The sequence below is a fragment of the Salmo salar genome, chromosome ssa19 (assembly GCF_905237065.1).
Source record: "Salmo salar chromosome ssa19, Ssal_v3.1, whole genome shotgun sequence".
NCBI lineage: Eukaryota > Metazoa > Chordata > Actinopteri > Salmoniformes > Salmonidae > Salmo > Salmo salar.
This window is the reverse complement of record NC_059460.1, coordinates 25158098-25177142: the sequence shown is the minus strand read 5'-3', so window position 1 is coordinate 25177142 and position 19045 is coordinate 25158098. Positions and strand designations below refer to the sequence as shown.

At 44.5% G+C, this 19045-nt stretch overlaps 1 protein-coding gene across 2 annotated transcripts in view; it reads right to left on the bottom strand.

Moving 5' to 3' along the window:
- The window catches only part of fars2 (phenylalanyl-tRNA synthetase 2, mitochondrial), a 150588-nt gene that overhangs the window by 85364 nt on the left and 46179 nt on the right, over nt 1-19045 (bottom strand). For both annotated transcript variants that reach the window (XM_045702156.1, XM_045702157.1), the window contains exons 3-5: nt 13203-13868; nt 12736-12898; nt 12369-12500 (exon numbers count right to left, since the gene is read on the bottom strand). In XM_045702156.1, coding sequence (XP_045558112.1) covers nt 12369-12500; nt 12736-12898; nt 13203-13850 — 943 coding nt within the window. In that variant the 5' untranslated portion in view covers nt 13851-13868. The remainder of the gene's footprint in view (nt 1-12368; nt 12501-12735; nt 12899-13202; nt 13869-19045) is intronic.

The window sequence follows — 19045 nt, the reverse complement described above, 5'->3', positions numbered from 1 at the left end:
TATAGTGGAGATCAAGTTCATAAGTTGCTTGGCTGGGCTGATGAGGCAATGGATTGCACAGTCAGATGGAACTGAGTAAATAGGCATTTTAATGTCATAGATTTAGCCAGCGGCAACTTGTGGAATAAACACCGGCAGGAATGCGTTTTTAACCAATCAGCATTCAGGGTTAGACCCACCCATGGTATAATACTCAATAGAAGTCTGTGGCAGAATGGCGCTAACTTCAAATGTCAACCGACAAGCTAAGTAGTGGCTGCAGGTTCATGAGTGAAAACATGGGCTATTTCTAAATTAAATCTGCTGAATACAAAACTAAATAGGGACTAAATATATATTTATTTACAAATCTAACAGACTGAATTTCAATATCCACCCTCCGAAGACAATCTGTTCCTGTTTCCATTTTGTAGTTCTGAGTCTTTCCCTTTAAAACCCCAGAGAAACAGCCCCTCTCAACGTAGATTGATTGTGGTTATAGGCAATGAAAGCCAATGATCTGCAGGTGAAAATGACGAAGGTATCAAGTTGATTTTGATTGGTCCAACCAGCGGAAATGCCTCCAAAATGGTCCAACCTCACAACCCCAAATATGGAAGAGATACAACCAAGAGCAGTGCAGTCTAAACTAGCAACAGTCACAGCAAATTAACGTTCTTATGTCATCAACACTGTCAAGTACAAGTATAACTAAAGTTATAATAGAGAACAATGTAATGATTTAGTCTATGTAATTTATAATGACATAGGGCAAAGAAAACTACGTTTTGACATTAATTTCGTAGCTCTTTCTTGAATAGCCCCATTTTTCTCTGCATTGTACAGCATTGAGTGAACACCTTACATTTTTACATTTTAGTCATTTAGCAGACGCTCTTATCCAGAGCGACTTACAGTAGTGAATGCATACATTTCATACTTTTTTTTTTCTGGCCCCCCGTGGGAACAATATGCTTATGGCTGTTTTGAATTAATCACCACAATAGTCCTGTACATTTTGTTGTGTTAGGCTTTGAACAACATCCACAATGATCATGTTTTCCCACTCAATTTCAACCTGTTGTTGAACTTCTTTCTTCAAATTGATCAATCACAGTAAGGTGAGTTTTAAAAGCACAATGTTTTAATGACAAGTGTTTGATGTGATTTTCAATTGCATTGATGTCAGACTTAGAGGGACAATAGAGCCCTGAGTACCAGGCCATTAGCGACCTGATGGTCTTTAGCGAGTTGGGTACTACCAATGCATGTCCAGAGTGCATAAGATGACATAACCGTGGCGGTAATATGGTCACCGCAACACCCCTAAGCCTGGCAACTACTACCATACCCCGTTAAAAGGCTCTTAAATCTTTTGCCTTGCCCCTTCACCCTCTGAAGGACACACACAATCCATGTCTCAATTGTCTCAAGGCTTAAAAATCCTTCTTTAACAAGTGACATCAATAAGGGATCATAGCTTTCACCTGGATAGTCTAAGTCATGGAAAGAGCAGGTGTTCATAATGTTTTGTACACTCAGTGTATGACGTATTCGCAAAGGTGACCTAAGGCACTGCATCAATCCAGTGTGTTAATTAGGCCACACTGACTCTCCACTTTGCCCTCTCAATGACATCCTCTCACCCTCTCTCAATCCCTCTTCCTCTCTGTTTGTCTGGGTCTTTTTGGCCCATGCGAAGGCAAGCTGGCTCAAATGGAACACTGCACAAACTATTGTTTTTTGCAGACCCTGCAGACTCAGGGGACAGGGAGTGGTAGCTGGCATGTGTGTGTGCGTGGACCAGCTGTCTCCACCCTCTGTCCCACTAGTGATTGCCTGCAGTGGGACCACTGGGACTGGGGCTAGAGGAGGGGAAGGTGAGGGGGAGGGCCACCTGCCAATTTCTTTGGGGTGAGGGGCCAGAGAGTGGGAGGAGTTGCCACCTTAAAAAAACATGAGGGGTCACAGCGTTAACTGGTTTCTCACTCTCCCTCCTCCTCCCCGCCATACGCCCTCTCTTTATCTTTATCTCTCTCCCTTAGTCTATAGCTATTCTGGTTTGTATACTGCAGTCTCTCTCTTTGTCTCTCGGTAGAGATACTGATCCCTGCTTTTACTAAGATATGAATTGTTTTGATCAACCCTTCCTTCCTTTTCTCAATCTCCATCTTTTCCTAATCACTCATCAGCGGCATTTTCTTTCCCTCTCCCTTTCTTCCCTGTGTCCTTTTCCTACGAGGGGGAACTGGCATTAATAATCAAAGAAAAGAAAGGCATCAGTCAGAGGCCAGGGGGGCGTGGGGTTTAGTGACTGATTAAAATCGTCAACTCATAAAATAAATAGAAAAAAAAAGCCCAGATCTGACAGAAGGTGGTGTAATGAGAATGTAGACATCGAGAGGGGACGGGTCAGAATTGGCACATGATTTATTCAGTTTAAAGGGGAAGGGAGGTGGATTAAGACTGAAGGTGCCACCTGAACCAATGCCCCTCCCCCCACCCTCAATCCCACCAGCCTATCCATACGCCCCACGCCTCTCTGCTGTCCCTTGGGAGCTTGTGGCCCTCTGGCACAGGGACTTGAAGGGACGCTAATTGTCAGCCGAACACGATTTTAAATCACATTGGTGGGGTCTACTGTGCCCTCCGGGGCGTGACTAAACTGAGGCGGGGGGGTAGGGGGGGGTGACACGTGCCGTCATTAATACCGGGTCCCATATGCGGCGGTCAGGTTCTGGGGAGGCCCCTCAGTAGCGCCCCCTCTCCATCACACACACACACCCTTGCCCATCCTTCAGCTCCCTGTGGAATCAATGCGTGCAAAGGGATTACACACCGGCGCTCTAATGAATATCTAAGTGGGACCGGCAGCACTAATGGAGGCTGGAGACCTCCTCTCCCCCACATCACTTCCTTCACCCCTCCATCCTCCTTTGATCTGTCCCTTAACCCCAAGCCTGTGGCACGCCTCGTCCATGCTCCGAATATGGCTGGTCATGCTTAAAACACCTCTCTCACCCCCCCACCCCCCCCCCCCACTGGCGGGCCGGCTGCTGGTCCCGTCTGGAGCGAGAACCCCACACATTTAATACTCTCTCTGTATCTTTCCCTCACCCTCTCTGCCATCTTTTTCTTATTGTCTCACTGTTCCTAAGGGAAAGGGTGCATGTATGAGTTTGTATGAGTTTGTGAGGGTGTGTGTGTGTGGGGGGAATGAATGAAGAGTTGCCTTGGTAACGGGAGGCACACTGATCTGCCGCAGTGAAGAAATGGGGGGAGAGGGAGAGAGACAGAGTTGAGAGAGTAAGAATAAGCATGAGCGGGGACCTAGTCTGTGAGAGTGTGGGTGTGTGTGTTAGAGTGGGAGGGAGAGAGAGTGGCAGGGTGTGGTTAACAAAGTCCCTGCAGTGAAGAGTGAGAGAGGGAAATCGGGAAAGAAAATACAAGTGTGGGTCTGTGTGTGCATATGTGGGCACATGTGGTTTTGTGTGTAGTTTGACAAAGTCATTGAAGAACAACCCTCTCCCGCGGATTAATGTCGAGAGCATTGCAGCAGAGCAATGTTCTTGACAGGGCAGTGGGACACTTCCATTGATATGCAATCAACCTCCACTCCAGTGTGGACTGGTCCCATTAAAGTGACACACACATACACACAGGTGTGTAGCGTAGCAACATCATACATCACCCCAGTTTTGCATGCCTATTTATTTTCCCAGTGTTAGTGCTGCCGGTATGAAGAACAAGGGTTACAGAACCATAAAACTATCCCAATTATAGTCCTTGCAACAGATCATAGTCTCCGCTGGCAACAGCCACATGAACGGTGTTGACAGTAGCACCATCAATGGTCAACGCACAAAGGGCCTCGAGGTACAGTATCAACTGGTCAGCCAACTGGGTTGTGTTCCAAAGTCACAAAATGGAAGAAAACGTTCCAGAACAGGGAGAAATGAGGACGTACTTGGCTTGGGCGGTATACCGTCAACACCATTGAAACTATTTCTTTGATGTTTTTCTTATACATTCTTATATTTGTAGATACTTAAGTAAATATTTGCAGTCAACTTGTGCAATACGTCAGGAGATGAAGCAGATCGCATTCTTCATTTCACCGGTCACATTATGAAGCTTACCATAGTTCCCCAGAACAGTTGAGCCAGTCACGTGTTTGTTTGTAAAAAGCACAACGGGAGAAAGCTGGGAGCAGGTGAGTCGAGCTGTGTATTGACAGCGGTCACGTTTCATATTGAAAGTCAAACTTTTTCTTTTTTCTTCAATAGAGTGATCAGAGACGTGTAACTATAGTTTTCCTTCACATAAAATACTGTACATTAGTGCAATGTTCGGCTGAAAATAGCTTCATTGTCATCAGAAGTGCAACGTTATTTGGCTTGGCAGCCACACAAGGAAATGAGCATACCATGAAAAAGCAAGGTATTTCTTGCAAAAACAATGCATGGCCATCATATTGCGAATGTGTATCATAGAAAGAATGTAGCCAGCTACATTTCGTAATGTTTTGCTTAAAGTTAATCTTGCATTTTAGGGTTGTAACAGCTTTCTGCCGTGTTTGAGAAGTGAAAGACCATTGGATGAGTTGTGTGGCTGGGGATAGCTGGGCTAGGGGACACTGGGGGTAGTTGGGCTGGGGCTAGGGGAAGGAGAGACTGGGGTTAGCTGGGCTGGGGCTAGGAGAGACTGGGGGTAGCTGGGCTGGTGCTGGGAGAGACTGGGGGTAGCTGGGCTGGGGCTAGGAGAGACTGGGGGTAGCTGGGCTGGTGCTGGGAGAGACTGGGGGTAGCTGGGCTGGGGCTAGGAGAGACTAGGGGTAGCTGGGCTGGTGCTGGGAGAGACTGGGGGTAGCTGGGCTGGGGCTAGGAGAGACTAGGGGTAGCTGGGCTGGTGCTGGGAGAGACTGGGGGTAGCTGGGCTGGGGCTAGGGAAGACTGGGTCTAGGAGACCTTTCCTACCTATATACTGTACGTATAACTTTATGAGCTGGATTGCCTGTCTTTGCAATTCGTTTATTTTTGTTTCAGCTCGTTAGCATATTTAGCTAGCAGCCTCCATGGAAATTCGCTATTACATGGGCAATTGTTTTTAGCATTCTGGTAATAGACACCCAATGGCCTTTTAGTTTTTTTGGGGGCCCGTAATACTGTAAATCCCGGGAGAAAAATAAGGATGATGATAAGGAAATCTGGATACCGCCCAACCCTAGGACGTACTATCTGAACTCATCCAAAAATAAATGCTGTTTTTTTCGTTTTTTTATGTTGCAATGCTCTTTAAAAGATGTTGCTATGGTGTGCCCTGATGAACAACGCTATTAGGTTTCAAATAATAAAAATATAATGCCTTGTGTTACACTTAATGAATTAAAGAAAAAAAGGTTCATAGCGTGAGAAGAAATCATAACTATATTTCACATAATAAAGTCAGTCATGTTTGACAACAACAGTTCTCAAAAACACCAAATTACATAGCTGGATAATAGAGCATTGAAGCACTGATTATGAGCCGGTAGTACCTTTTTAACCAGATGTAAACAAGCAGTGAAGCTCTTGAGTAATCTTGGAGCAATGCATTTTTCAGTGGACACAAGAAGAGGAAACACACAAAGGGAGCAAGATATTAGGTGTTCGCCTATCTGTCAGAATACCTCAAGACAAGGAATACTAAACATTACAGAATATAGAATAAATAACACTAAGGCTAACCTTAGCTGTATGGGTTGGCCAACACAGGCCAACCCACACAGCTTGGCCCAATAATGTGAATCAGGCACTTGTGGGACATTGTCACGGGCAGGTAGAGCCTGAGCCCATTGGACATGGCTGTGTAATCAATATGTCTGGAGGTGATGGGCTAGGAGCTGAGAGGGCTTTTCCACTGTAGTGCAGAGCCGGAACCAGGAGATCTCCAAACATTCCCAGGAACAGATATATCTTGCAAATCTTTTCCCAAATCCGAGTTTTGATTTCTTCACTCCTTATCTGATAACAGTGCGCTTTTGCCGTCAACAAGGCCTTGTTTGCGTGTGCACTACAGTAGGGTGGCTTTCACACTATCGTGCCAACCCGAACAGTCTTTTGTTGCCTTCTGTATATTTCACTGAAGCAAAACCGTAAGACTACTGATTCAGTGATTCTGTACTGTTCTCTCTTCTCTAATGGCTTCAGGAACAGTCTAGGGGTGGGTGGCTGGCTGGCTTGCTGGCTGGGAGCTATTGCTGCAGAGTGAGGGGGTCATTCCAGGTCCTTTCCCCTGGAACAAGCTTTTGTTTGGGCCGCTGAACCAGCTCCCCTCCCCTGGGGCCCAACAGAGTGTCTTCCTGCCTCACACTCCCCAAATGGGGCACTCCCACCACTCCCAAGCTCACCTCTGGCTCTGCCCCGTTTCACAACACTGCCATCTGCTGCTGGAGGCAGGAAGTGTGACTGCACTGCAGAATGGCAAAGGACGGAGGAGAAAGGTTTGACCCCAACGACCTTAGCCACAACAGCAAAGGGCCCTCGGTGGGGGGAGAGAGCAAACACTAGAGCTAAACTGGAGTCATGTTGTTTTGGCATCCATTTAATGTATTATTGATTTCTAGATAAGTGGGATATTTATTGAGGCGCATCAGCACACAGATTTGTTCAAGGGCAAAACAGCAAGAGCTATCTCTTAAGTATACAATTCTGTAAAGAGTACAGTCTGTTGTTCGTTTGTGTGTCCCCTCTGTATGTATTTAGACAGTGAAGCTAAAATGTTACATTTGGCTCTATACTCCAGTATTTTGAATATGAGATCAAATGTTCAATATGAGGCGACAGTACAGAATGCATTACCTTTTTTTGTTTTACTGTTTAGAAATAGATCTAGTCCCCTCATTTGAAGATGTCATAAGTATATGGACACATTTCACTAATAGGGTTTTAAAGTAGTCAAAAGTTGAGTATTTGGTCCCATATTCCTAGCACACTATGACTACATGAAGCTTGTGACTAAACTTGTTGGATGCATTTGCAATTTGTTTTGGTTGTGTTTTGTGTTGTTTTTTTTGCCCAATAGGAACTGAATGGTGAATGATGACTGGAGTAGTTTTCTTTCAAAGTGTGTAGATAAGATGTTTGTGAACACTTCTAAATTCATCCTGATAATGCATTGCTAAAGACAAATCATGAATGAATTATGAATAATGATGATTGAAAAAGTTGCAAAAGCTGAACCACACACACACACACACACACACACACACACACACACACACACACACACACACACACACACACACACACACACACACACACACTACCAGTCAAAAGTTTGGACACGCCTACTCATTCAAGGGTTTTTATGATGTTTTTTTTTACTATTTTCTACATTGTAGAATAATAGTGAAGACATCAAAACTATGAAATAACACAAATGGAATCATGTAGTAACCAACAAAAAAAGTGTTAAATCAAAATATATTTTCTATTTGAGATTCTTCAAATAGCCGCCCTATGCCTTAATGACAGCTTTGCACACTCTTGGCATTCTCTCAACCAGCTTCAAATGGAATGCTTTTCCAACAGTCTTGAAGGAGTTCCCACATATGGTGAGCCCTTGTTGGCTGCTTTTCCTTCACTCTGCGATGCAACTCATCCCAAACCATCTCAATTGGGTTGAGGTCGGGTGATTGTGGAGGCCAGGTCATCTGATGCAGCACTCCATCGCTCAATTTCTTGGTGAAATAGCCCTTACACAGCCTGGGAGGTGTGTTTGGGGTCATTGTTCTGTTTACAAACTAATGATAGTCCTACTAAGGGCAAACCAGATGGGATGGCGTATCGTTGCAGAATGCTGTGGTAGCCATGCTGGTTAAGTGTGCCTTGCAAAGCCGCGGGGCCCGATGGATTACCAGGATGTGTACTCAAAGCATGCGCGGACCAACTGTCAAGTGTCTTCACTGACATTTTCAACCTCTCCCTGACTCAGTCTGTAATACCTGCATGTTTCAAGCAGACCACCATAGTCCCTGTGCCCAAGGAAGCGGAGGTAACCTGCTTAAATAATTACCGCCCCATAGCACTCATGTCGGTAGCCATGAAGTGCTTTGAAAGGCTGGTCATGGCACACATCAACAGCATCCTCCCGGATACCCTAGACCCACTCCAATTCACATACCGCCCCAACAGATCCACAGATGACGCAATCTCAATCGCACTACACACACTACACACTGCCCTTTCCCACCTGGACAAAAGGAACACCTATGTGAGAATGCTGTTCATTGACTACAGCTCAGCATTCAACACCATAGTGCCCACAAAGTTCATCACTAAGCAAAGGACCCTGGGACTAAACACCTCCCTTTGCATCTGGATCCCGGACTTCCTGATGGGCCGGCCCTAGGTGGTAAGGGTAGGCAACAACACGTCTGCCACGCTGATCCTCAACACTGGGGCCTTTCAGGGGTGTGTACTTAGTCCCTCCTGTACTCTGTTCACCCACGACTGCGTGGCCAAACACGACTCCAACACCATCATTAAGTTTGCTGACGACACAACAGTGGTAGGCCAGATCACCGACAACGATGAGACAGCCTATAGGGAGGAGGTCGGAGAACTGTCAGTGTGGTGCCAGGACAACAAGCTCTCCCTAAATGTGAACAAGACAAAGAAGATGATCGTGGACTACAGGAAAAGGCGGACCGAACAGGCCCCCATTAACATCAACGGGGGTGTAGTGGAGCGGGTTGAGAGATTCAAGTTCCTTGGTGTCCACATCACCAACGATCTATTATGGTCCAAACACACCAAGACAGTCGTGAAGAGGGCATGACAAAACCTTTACCCCCTCAGGAGATTGAAAAAATTTGGCATGGGTCCCCAGATCCTCAAAAAGTTATACAGCTGCACCATCGAGAGCATCCTGACCGGTTGCATCACAGCCTGGTATGGCAACTGCTCGGCATCTGACCGTAAGGTGCTACAGAGGGTAGTACACCTAGTACATCACTGGGGCCAAGATCCTGCAATCCAGGGCCTATATAATTGGTGGTGTCAGAGGAAAGCCCATAAAATTGTCAGAGAATCCAGTCACCCAAGTCATAGACTGTTTTCTCTGCTACTGCATGGCAAGCGGTACCGTGCGGGGGTACACTGCTGCCACTCGAGGTTTATTATCTATGCTTAATCACTTCACCCCTACCTACATGTACAAATTACCTCGAACCTGTACCCCCGCACACTGACTCGGTACCCCCTGTATATAGCCTTGTTATTGTTATGTAATTGTGTTACTTGTAATTTGTTTTACTTTAGTTTATTTAGTAAATATTTTAACACTTCTTGAACTGCACTGTTGGTTAAGGGCTTGTAAGTAAGCATTTCACGGTAAGGTCTACACTGCGTGCACAATTATTAGGCAAGTGAGTATTCTGATCTTATCATTGTTTCTATTCACATTTTCGAACTCCAAACCATATAAACTGGAATGCTTATTGGATTTAATCATTTTCAGGTGATATGTATTTGTGTAATGAGGGAGGGTGTGGCGAAAGTGAATAACACCTTATATCAAGGTGTGCATAATTATTAGGCAGCCTCATTACCTAAGGTAAAATGGGCCAAAAAATAAATTTAACTGACACTGAAAAGCCCAAAATGTAAAATGCCTTTCAGACGGATGCGACACTCTTTAAATAGCTAAACTATTGAGGTGTGACCACCGGACATTCAAACCTTTTGTTGCGAATAGTCAACTGGGGTGCAAAAACACATGGGGAAGAAAAGGCGCAAATTAACTGCAAAAGACTTGAGAAGAATTAAACGTCAAACTACCAGGAACCCATTATCCTCCAGTGCCATTGTATTCCAGAACTGCAACCTACCTGGAGTGTTCAGAAGTACAAGGTGTCCAGTGCTCAGAGACATGACCAAGGTCAAGAAGACTGAAACAAGCCCGCCACTGAATAAGATTCACAAGTTGAAGCGTCAAGATTGGGCAAAGAAATACCTGAAGATAGATTTTTCAAAGGTTTTATGGACAGATGAAATGAAAGTGACTCTTGATGGACCAAATGGATGGGCCCGTAGCTGGATCAGTAATGGACACAGGGCACCACTTTGAGTCAGGTGCCAGCAAGGTGAAAGAGGGGTACTGGTATGGGCTGCTATCATTGAGGATGAGGTAGTTGGACCTTTTCGGGTTGAAGATGGACTGAAACTCAACTCCCAAACCTACTTCCAGTTTCTGGAAGATTCTTTCGTCAAACAGTGGTACAGGAAGAAGTCCTCAGCATTCTAGAAGGCCATGATCTTTATGCAGGACAATGCTCCATCACATGCATCCAAGTACTCCACTGCTTGTCTAGCCAGCAAGGGCCTCAAAGATGCCTGAATAATGACCTGGCCCCCTTCCTCACCTGACTTAAATCCTATTGAGAACTTGTGGGCCCTTCTCAAATGTGAGATTTACAGCGATGGAAGACAATAGACCTTTTTGAACAGCATTTGGGAGGCTGTGGTTGCTGCTTCAGCGAAAATCGATCGTGAACAGATCAAGAAACTGACAGACTCCATGGATGGAAGGCTCATGGCAGTTATTGAAAATAAGGGTGGCTATAGTGGTCACTGAATATTTTTGAAAGGCCAAAAATGTTATATAATTGTCATTTTGTGTTATTTATCTGTTACACTTAGTCTAAAAATTGAGAATAAACAAGTGAGTTGAGATAAATTATTTTTGTAATTCAGTTGCCTAATAATTCTGCACACGAATAGTTGCCTAAAAATTGTGCACACATATATTTCCCTGAGAAAGACAAAACTCACTTTTCCTTTGTTAAACATTCAGGTTTGAGGTTCAATAACATTTTGGATTGACTGAGAGCATTGTGTTTGTTCAACAATAAAATTAATCCCGAGGAATACAATTTGCCTAATAATTGTGCACGCAGTGTACACTTGTTGTATTCGGCGCATGTGACAAATAAAGTTTGATTTATTTGAATTCGAAATAAATCACAGACGGTGTCACCAGCAAAGCACCCCCACATCATCACAACGTCTACTCCATGCTTAACGCTGGGAACTACACATGCAGAGATCATCCGTTCACCTACTCTGCGTCTCACAAAGATGGAACCAAAAAACTCAAATTTGGACTCATCAGACCAAAGGACAGATTTCCACCCGTCTTATGTCCATTGCTCATGTTTCTTGGCCCAAGCAAGTCTCTTCTTCTTATTGGTGTTCTTTAGTATTGGTTTCTTGGCAGAAATCCGACCATGAAGGCCTGATTCACGCAGTCTACTCTGAACAGCTGATGTGTCTGTTACTTGGACTCAGTTAGGCATTTATTTGGGCTGCAATTTCTGAGGCTGTAACTCTAATGACCTTATCCTTTGCAGCTGAGGTAACTCTGTGTCTTCCTTTCCTGTGGAGGTCCTCATGAAAGCCAGTTTCATCATAGCGCTTGATGGTTTTTGCGACTGCACTTGAAGAAACTTTCAAAGTTCTTGAAATGTTTTGGATTGACTGACCTTCATGTCTTGAAGTAATGATGGACTGTCGTTTCTCTTTGCTTATTTGAGCTGTTCTTGCCATAATATAGACTTGGTCTTTTACCAAATAGGGATATCTTCTGTATACCAACCCCACCTTGTCACAACACAACTGATTGGCTCAAACGCATTAAGAAGGACAGAAATTCCACAAATTAACTTTTGACAAGGCACACCTGTTCAGACCTGTTAATTGAAATGCATTCCAGATGACTACCTCATCAAGCTGATTGAGATAACGTCATCAGGGCTACTTTGAAGAATCTACAATATATTTTGATTTGTTTAACACTTATTTTTGGTTAATACATGGTTCCATATGTGTTATTTCATAGTTTTGATGTCTTTACTATTATTCTACAATGTAGAAAATAGTAAAAAAAATAAAGAAAAACTCTGGAATGAGCAGGTGTCCAAACTTTTGACTGGTACTGTTTGTAAATAAAGTATTTCTGTTTTTTATTTTCAATACATTTGCAAAAATGTCTAAAAACGTGTCTTGCTTCGTCATTATGGGGTATTGGTGTAGATTGATGAGGGAAAAATAACTATTTAATCCCTTTTAGAATAAGGCTGTTGCGTAACAAAATGTGGAAAAAGGGAAGGGGTCTGAATACTTTCCGAATGCACTGTATTTGTATGTGTGAGACAGAGTAAGTGTATGCAAGCATAAGTTTGTATTTGCCCAAGTGTGTATGTCTATGAAAGTGCATTTTCTTGTGAAAGCATGTTTGTGCTCATGTATACAGTAAGTGCATGTGTGTTTGGAAGAGTGAATGAGGGTGTGTCTGTGTTCATGCGTTCGTGTGTGTGTGTGTGTGTGTCTCTCAACAGATGTGCTTACCAGAGTGCACCAGCTCCTGCTCCATTACTCCACAGCCTAACACCTCCAGCCAGTCCTCCTGGAAACGCACCTCCATCTCGAAGGAGGGATGGGTAAAGGGGAAGTAACACTCCACCCAGCGGATCTCCAGCTCTGGCACAGAGAAGAGAGGAGAATATGAAGGTAGATAGAGGAGAAGAAAGGACTGGTTGAGACAAAAGGCGAGGGACTGATCCCAAAAGTATCAAAAAAATGTCCTTTCTTTCTAGAGACCACTGGCCTTAAAGGACTATGGGAGAATTTTTATTGCATTTCTTCTCTCTTTCTCAAGACCCATCGGAAGGTAAGATGTCCCTATCAACAAACTTGAACTTGGAATGTTGTTTACCTTCTCCAAACAGGTGTCTGACCATACGGTCGAGGGTCTGTTTCAGATCAAACTCCACAAGCTTAACTGCCTCCAGAGTGTGTGTTTCCTGCTTCTGAGGGGTCCGGTGCCCCCCACTCTCAAAGAGAGACAGGTCCTCTCCACTTGACACCTTGGCAAACAACTTGGGGGTAAAAAAGGTGAGTTACTGTATGTGAATCTAAGATGACTTATCAATGTCTTTACAGCACTCAAAACAGCATATTTAAATCGATAAAACAGTAGATCTCTCCACTGTGTAACAAGAGCCCACTGTATTCATCCTACTTTGTGAGTCCTACTCTTTAACCATGTTGTGACACTACAGAGAAGGCCTTGACCTTGTGGTTAGGATTAGAAGCTAATCAATAACACTGGAGCTTCTCATGGCAGTGTTGAGTTTAGTTTGAATATATCAGTACTTTAACTCCACAACCATTTATACTGACCTCGTGGTTGGAGAAGAGGCGTACACCCTCCATCTGATGGAACACGGGGTAGTGGCTGGCGTCGATCTCGTCCCTTCGGTACACGTCACCCGCCAGCAGGAAGGCGTCCAGCCCGGAGCACACCAGCTCCCTCTGGTGGGCGGAGGTGTGAGCTCGCAGCATGGTGCTCCGGTTGAGGTAGTAGTTGTCGCCTCGCTTCCGGCTGGGGTGGTCGGGCGGGATGAGCAGGCTGTCAAAGTTCTGCTCCGTCGTCACCACCGGACTGAGGTTGTCATGGACCGAGAAAAGTGGGTTGCCAGAGCGCATGATGTAGGCACGGTAGAAGTGGGCTTTGATTCGCTCTTTGACGAGCCAGAGAGGATGGTGGGCTTGGTTGTGCAGGTTGCAGCCCACCTTGGCCAGGATCTTGCTGGTCACGTTGGTGAAGTCATCACGAGGGTAGGAGTAGCCCATAACTTTGACCGTTGTATCTTGGCCAACCAGGGGCTGGGAGGAGGGGACATCAGTGGTCAGGTGACAGGAGGAGGGGAAGAGTCTGGGGGCTGTGGTTGGCCTGCCATTGGCTGGGAGGCAGCAGAGCGGTCTTTGACGTGCTAGGGGCTTGAGGATAGGGAGGAAGAGGGGAAGGATCCTGCAGTGCAGCCTCATGGTACCTGCTCCATGGACCTATAGAAGACAGAGACATTTGTCAGTTGTGGCGGCCTTTCAATTCCATAGCAACAAAGTGACACAGGGACTCAGATTTTTCACTTTAAAATGTATGTCAAACAAAAACAAAATGGTTACAAAGTTAAATAACCAAATGGTTACAAAGTAAAACTCCATGCACAATGACTACTTAACAATTTCCACAGAACATTTGACAAAAGCATTACATGCCAATATAATTGAATCACTTGAGTAAATGAAGGATACAAAGTATATTGAAAGCAGGTCCTTCCATACAGGTGTGGTTACTGAGTTAATTAAACAATTAACAACCCATCATGCTATAGGGTCACGTATAAAAATGCTGGGAAGGCCATTACTTTGGCTACTACCATGGCTATGCCCCCATAGGAAGACAATGCCCCCATCCACAGGACACAAGTCACTGAATGAGCATGAAAACAATGTAAACCATATGCCATGGCAGTCTCGGTCACCAAATTTCAATCCAATTAAAACTAATGCGAGATTCAGGAGCGGTGCCTGAGACAGCGGTTTCCAACATCATCAACAAAACACCAAATTATGGATTTATCATGGAAGAACGATGTCACGTCATTATTATTATTTTATCCCCCCCCCCCTTTCTCCCCAATTTCATGATTAAGATATTGTCTCATCGCTGAGAGGTGAAGGTTGAGTCATGCGTCCTCCGAAACATGACCAACCAAGCCGCGCTTCTTAACACCTGCTCGCTTAACCCGGAAGCCAGCTGCAGCAATGTGTCGGAGGAAACACAGTTCAAAATCAGCCTGCATTTGCCCAGCCCACCACAAGAAGTCGCTATTGCGCAATAAGCGAAGTAAAGCCCTCCCTACAGCCTGGAATCGAACCCCAGGCTGTAGTGACGCCGCAACACTGCGATGCAGTGCCTTAAGACTGCTGCGTCACTCAGGAGGCTCTGTCAAATGTCAGTTTTGTAACGATTCCTATGTTGTTGATGTAAAGAATATTTGTTGGTCCGTGGTGTGTAATGAGGAGCAAACCAGATGCTGCACTTGACTCATTTATACAATTGCTTATCCCAGTTTTTTTTATAAATGTGCACCCATTAAGAAAATGACTGTAAAAACTATTAAATCCCTATGAATTGATGAGGAATTGACTAAACTGAATAATAAGATGAAACACTATGAAACAAAGATTAATGACATTATATCATTGACATAATGGCGCCGGAGGGGATGGCTGCCGTTTTACAGGCTCCTAACCAACTGTGCTATTTTGTTTGTAAATTATTTTGTACATAATGTTGCTGCTACCATCTCTTATGAACAAAAATAGCTTCTGGACATCAGAACAGAGATTACTCACCTCGAACTGGACAAATATTTTTTGCTTTATTGAGTCTGACGCAAACGATATACTGCTTTCTCGAGACCAGGCCCAAATCCCTGTCATTAGCATGAAGGAAAGAAGGAGAAAAGGGGGGAGGAGGGCAGGGTGCGTTGTAAGAATTTGTCGGCGAGTAGGTAAGCCACCACTACCCTCCGTACTATGGGCCAAAGTGCAATCATAGGAATATAAACTGGACGATCTACGATTAAGACTATCCTACCAAGGAGACATTAAAAACTTTCGTGGCTGAATGACGACACGGATAATATAGAGCTGGCTGGGTTTTCCGTGCATCGGCAGGACAGAGCAGCTACGTCTGTTAAGACGAGGGTCGGGGGTGTGTGTCTATTTGTCACTAACTGCTGGTGCGCAATGTCTAATATTAAAAGAAGTCTTGAGGTATTGCTCGCCTGAGGTAGAGTACCTCATAATAAGCTGTAGACCACACTATCTACCAAGAGAGTTCTCATCTATATTATTTGTAGCCATCTATTTACCACCACAAACCAATGCTGGCACTAAGACCGCACTCAGCTGTATAAGGCCATAAGCAAACAAGAAAATGCTCAGAAAAAGCGGCGCTCCTAGTGGCCAGGGACTTTAACGCAGGGGAACTTAAATCTGTTTTACCTCATTTCTACTAGCATCTAACATGTGCAACCAGAGGGGAAAAAAACAATACAAAGACCACCTTAACTCCACACACAGAGATGTATAAATAAAACTCAATTTGGCAAATCTAACCATAAATCTATCCTCCTGATTCCTGCTTACAAGCAAAAACTAAAGCAGGAAGTACCAGTGACTCGCTAAATACGGAAGCGGATGCTACGCTACAGGGCTGTTTTGCTAGCACAGACTGGAATATGTTCCGGGATTCATCCATTGGCATTGAGGAGTATACCACCTCAGTCACCGGGTTCATCAATAAGTGTATCAACGACGTCGTCCCCACAGTGAATGTACGTACATATCCCAACCAGAAGCCTTGGATTACAGGCAACATCCGCATCGAGCTAAAGGCTAGAGCTACCGCTTTCAAGGAGTGGGACACTAATCCGGATGCTTATAAGAAGTCCCACTATGCCCTCAGACGAACCATCAAACAGGCAAAGTGTCAATACAGGATTAAGATTGAATCCTACTACACCGGCTGACGCTCGTTGGATGTTGCAGGGCTTGCAAACTATTTCGGACTACAAAGGGAAACCCAGCCACGAGCTGCCCAGTGATGTGAGCCTACCAGATGGGCTAAATGCCTTTTATGCACACTTCGAAGCAAGCAACATTAAAGCATACATAAGAGCACCAGCTGTTCCGGATGATGTGAGCAAGACCTATAAAGCCGTGGTGCCAGATGGCATGCATGGACCCATTGGCAAGTGTCTTCACTGACATTTTCAACCTCTCCCTGACCGTGTCTGTAATATCTACATGTTTCAAACAGACCACTATAGTCCCTGTGCCAAAGAATGAGAAGGTAACCTGCCTAAATGATTACCGCCCCGTAGCATTCACGTCGGTAGCCATGAAGTGCTTTGAAAGGCTGGTCATGGCTCACAACACCATTACGCTGGAAACCCTAGACCCACTCCAATTTGCATACCGCGCCAACAGATCCACAATATCAATCGCACTCCAAACTGCCCATTCCCACCAGGACAAAAGGAATACCTATGTGAGAATGCTGTTCATTGACTACAGCTCAGCATTCAACACCATAGTGCCCACAAAGCTCATCACTAAGCTAAAGACCCTGGGACTAAACACCACTGCAACTGGATCCTGGACTTCCTGACGGGCCTCTCCCAGGTGGTAACACATCTGCCACGTTGATCCTCAACACTGGGGTTGGGGTGCGTAGTCCACTCCTGTACTCCCTGTTCACTCACGATTGCGTGGCCAAGCACGACTCCAAAACCATCATTAAGTTTGCTGATGAGACAACAGTGACCTGATCACCGACAACGATGAGACAGCCTTTAGGGAGGAGGTCAGAGACCTGGCAGTGTGGTGTCAGGACAACAATCTCTCCCTCAATGTGAGCAAGACAATGGGGCTGATCGTGAACTATAGGAAAACATTTCACCGCCCTGTAGTTGAGCGGTGTCGAGACTCAAGTTCTTTCGTGTCCACATCACCAAACTATCATTGTCCAAACACACTAAGACATTCGTGAAGAGGCCGCTCCATCATTCATTGAATCAGAAGGCAACTACTTTAATAATTTTTTTCATTGGCAAGATTAGCATTGTAATTTTGAATTCCGAAAACTAAGTGTGGAAGAGGTGAACAAATTATGGCTTTCTATCAACAATGACAACCCACCGGGGCCTGAAAACTTGGATGGAAAATTACTGAGGAAAATAGCAGACGATATTGCCACTCCTATTTGCCAAATTTTCAATTTAAGCCTACTCGAAAGTGTGTGCCCTCAGGCCTGGAGGGAAGCAAAAGTTATTCCCCTACCTAAGGATAGTAAAGCCCCGTTTACTGGCTCAAATAGCCGACCAATCAGCCTGTTACCAACCCTTTGTAAACTTTTGTCCAGATACAATGCTATTTGACAGTAAACAAATCAATAACAGACTTTCAGCATGCCTATAGGGAAGGACATTCAACAAGCACAGCACTTACACAAATGACTGATTATTGGCTGAGAGAAATTGATGATAAAAATATTGTGGGGGCTGTTTTGTAATACTTCAGTGTGGCTTTTGACATTATCGATAATAGTCCGCTGCTGGAAAAACTGATGTGTTATGGCTTTACACCCCCTACTATATTGTGGATAAAGAGTTACCTTACTAACAGAACACAGAGGGTGTTCATTAATGGAAGCCTATCCAACAAAATCCAGGTAAGAATCAGGAATAACCCATTCAACTGTCAAGGCCCCTTACTTTTTTCAATCTTTACTAACGATATCCCACTGGCTTTGAGTAAAGTGTGTCTATGTATGCGGATGACTCAACACTATACACGTCAGCTACCACAGCGACTGAAATGACTGCAAGACTTAACAAAGTGCTGCAGTTAGTTTCAGAATGGGTGGCAAGTAATAAGTTAATCTTTAATATTTAAAAAAACTAAAAGCATTGTATTTGGGAAAAAATTGTTCACTAAACCCTAAACCTACAATGTGGAAATTGAGCAAGTTGAGGAGACTAAACTGCTTGGAGTAGCCCTGGATTGTAAACTATCATGGTCAAAACATATTGATACAACAGCAGCTAGGATGGGGAGAAGTCTGTCCATAATAAAGCGCTTGTTTGCATTCTTAACAGCACTATCAACAAGACAGGTACTACAGGCCTTAGTTATGTCACACCTGGACTACTGTTCAGTCATCTCGCACACAGTGGAGGAGAGATTGACTTCATCACTACTTGTATTTGTGAGAGGTATTGACAAGCTGAATGCACCAAGCTGTCTGTTTGAGTTACTAGCACACAGCTCGGACACCCATGCATACCCCACAAGACATGTCTCTTCACAGTCCCCAAGTCCAGAACAGATTCTGAGAGGTGCATAGTACTACGTAGAGCCATGACAACATGGAACTCTATTCCACAGCAAGTAACTCATGCAAGCAGTAAAATTTGATTTAAAAACATATAAATAAACCTTATGGAACAGCGGGGACTGTGAAGCAACACAAATATATGCACAGACACATGCATACAAACACATGATTACATAGGCACTATACACACACACACACACACACACACACACACACACACACACACACACACATAGATTTTGTGTTGTAGATATGTGATAGTAGAGTAGAG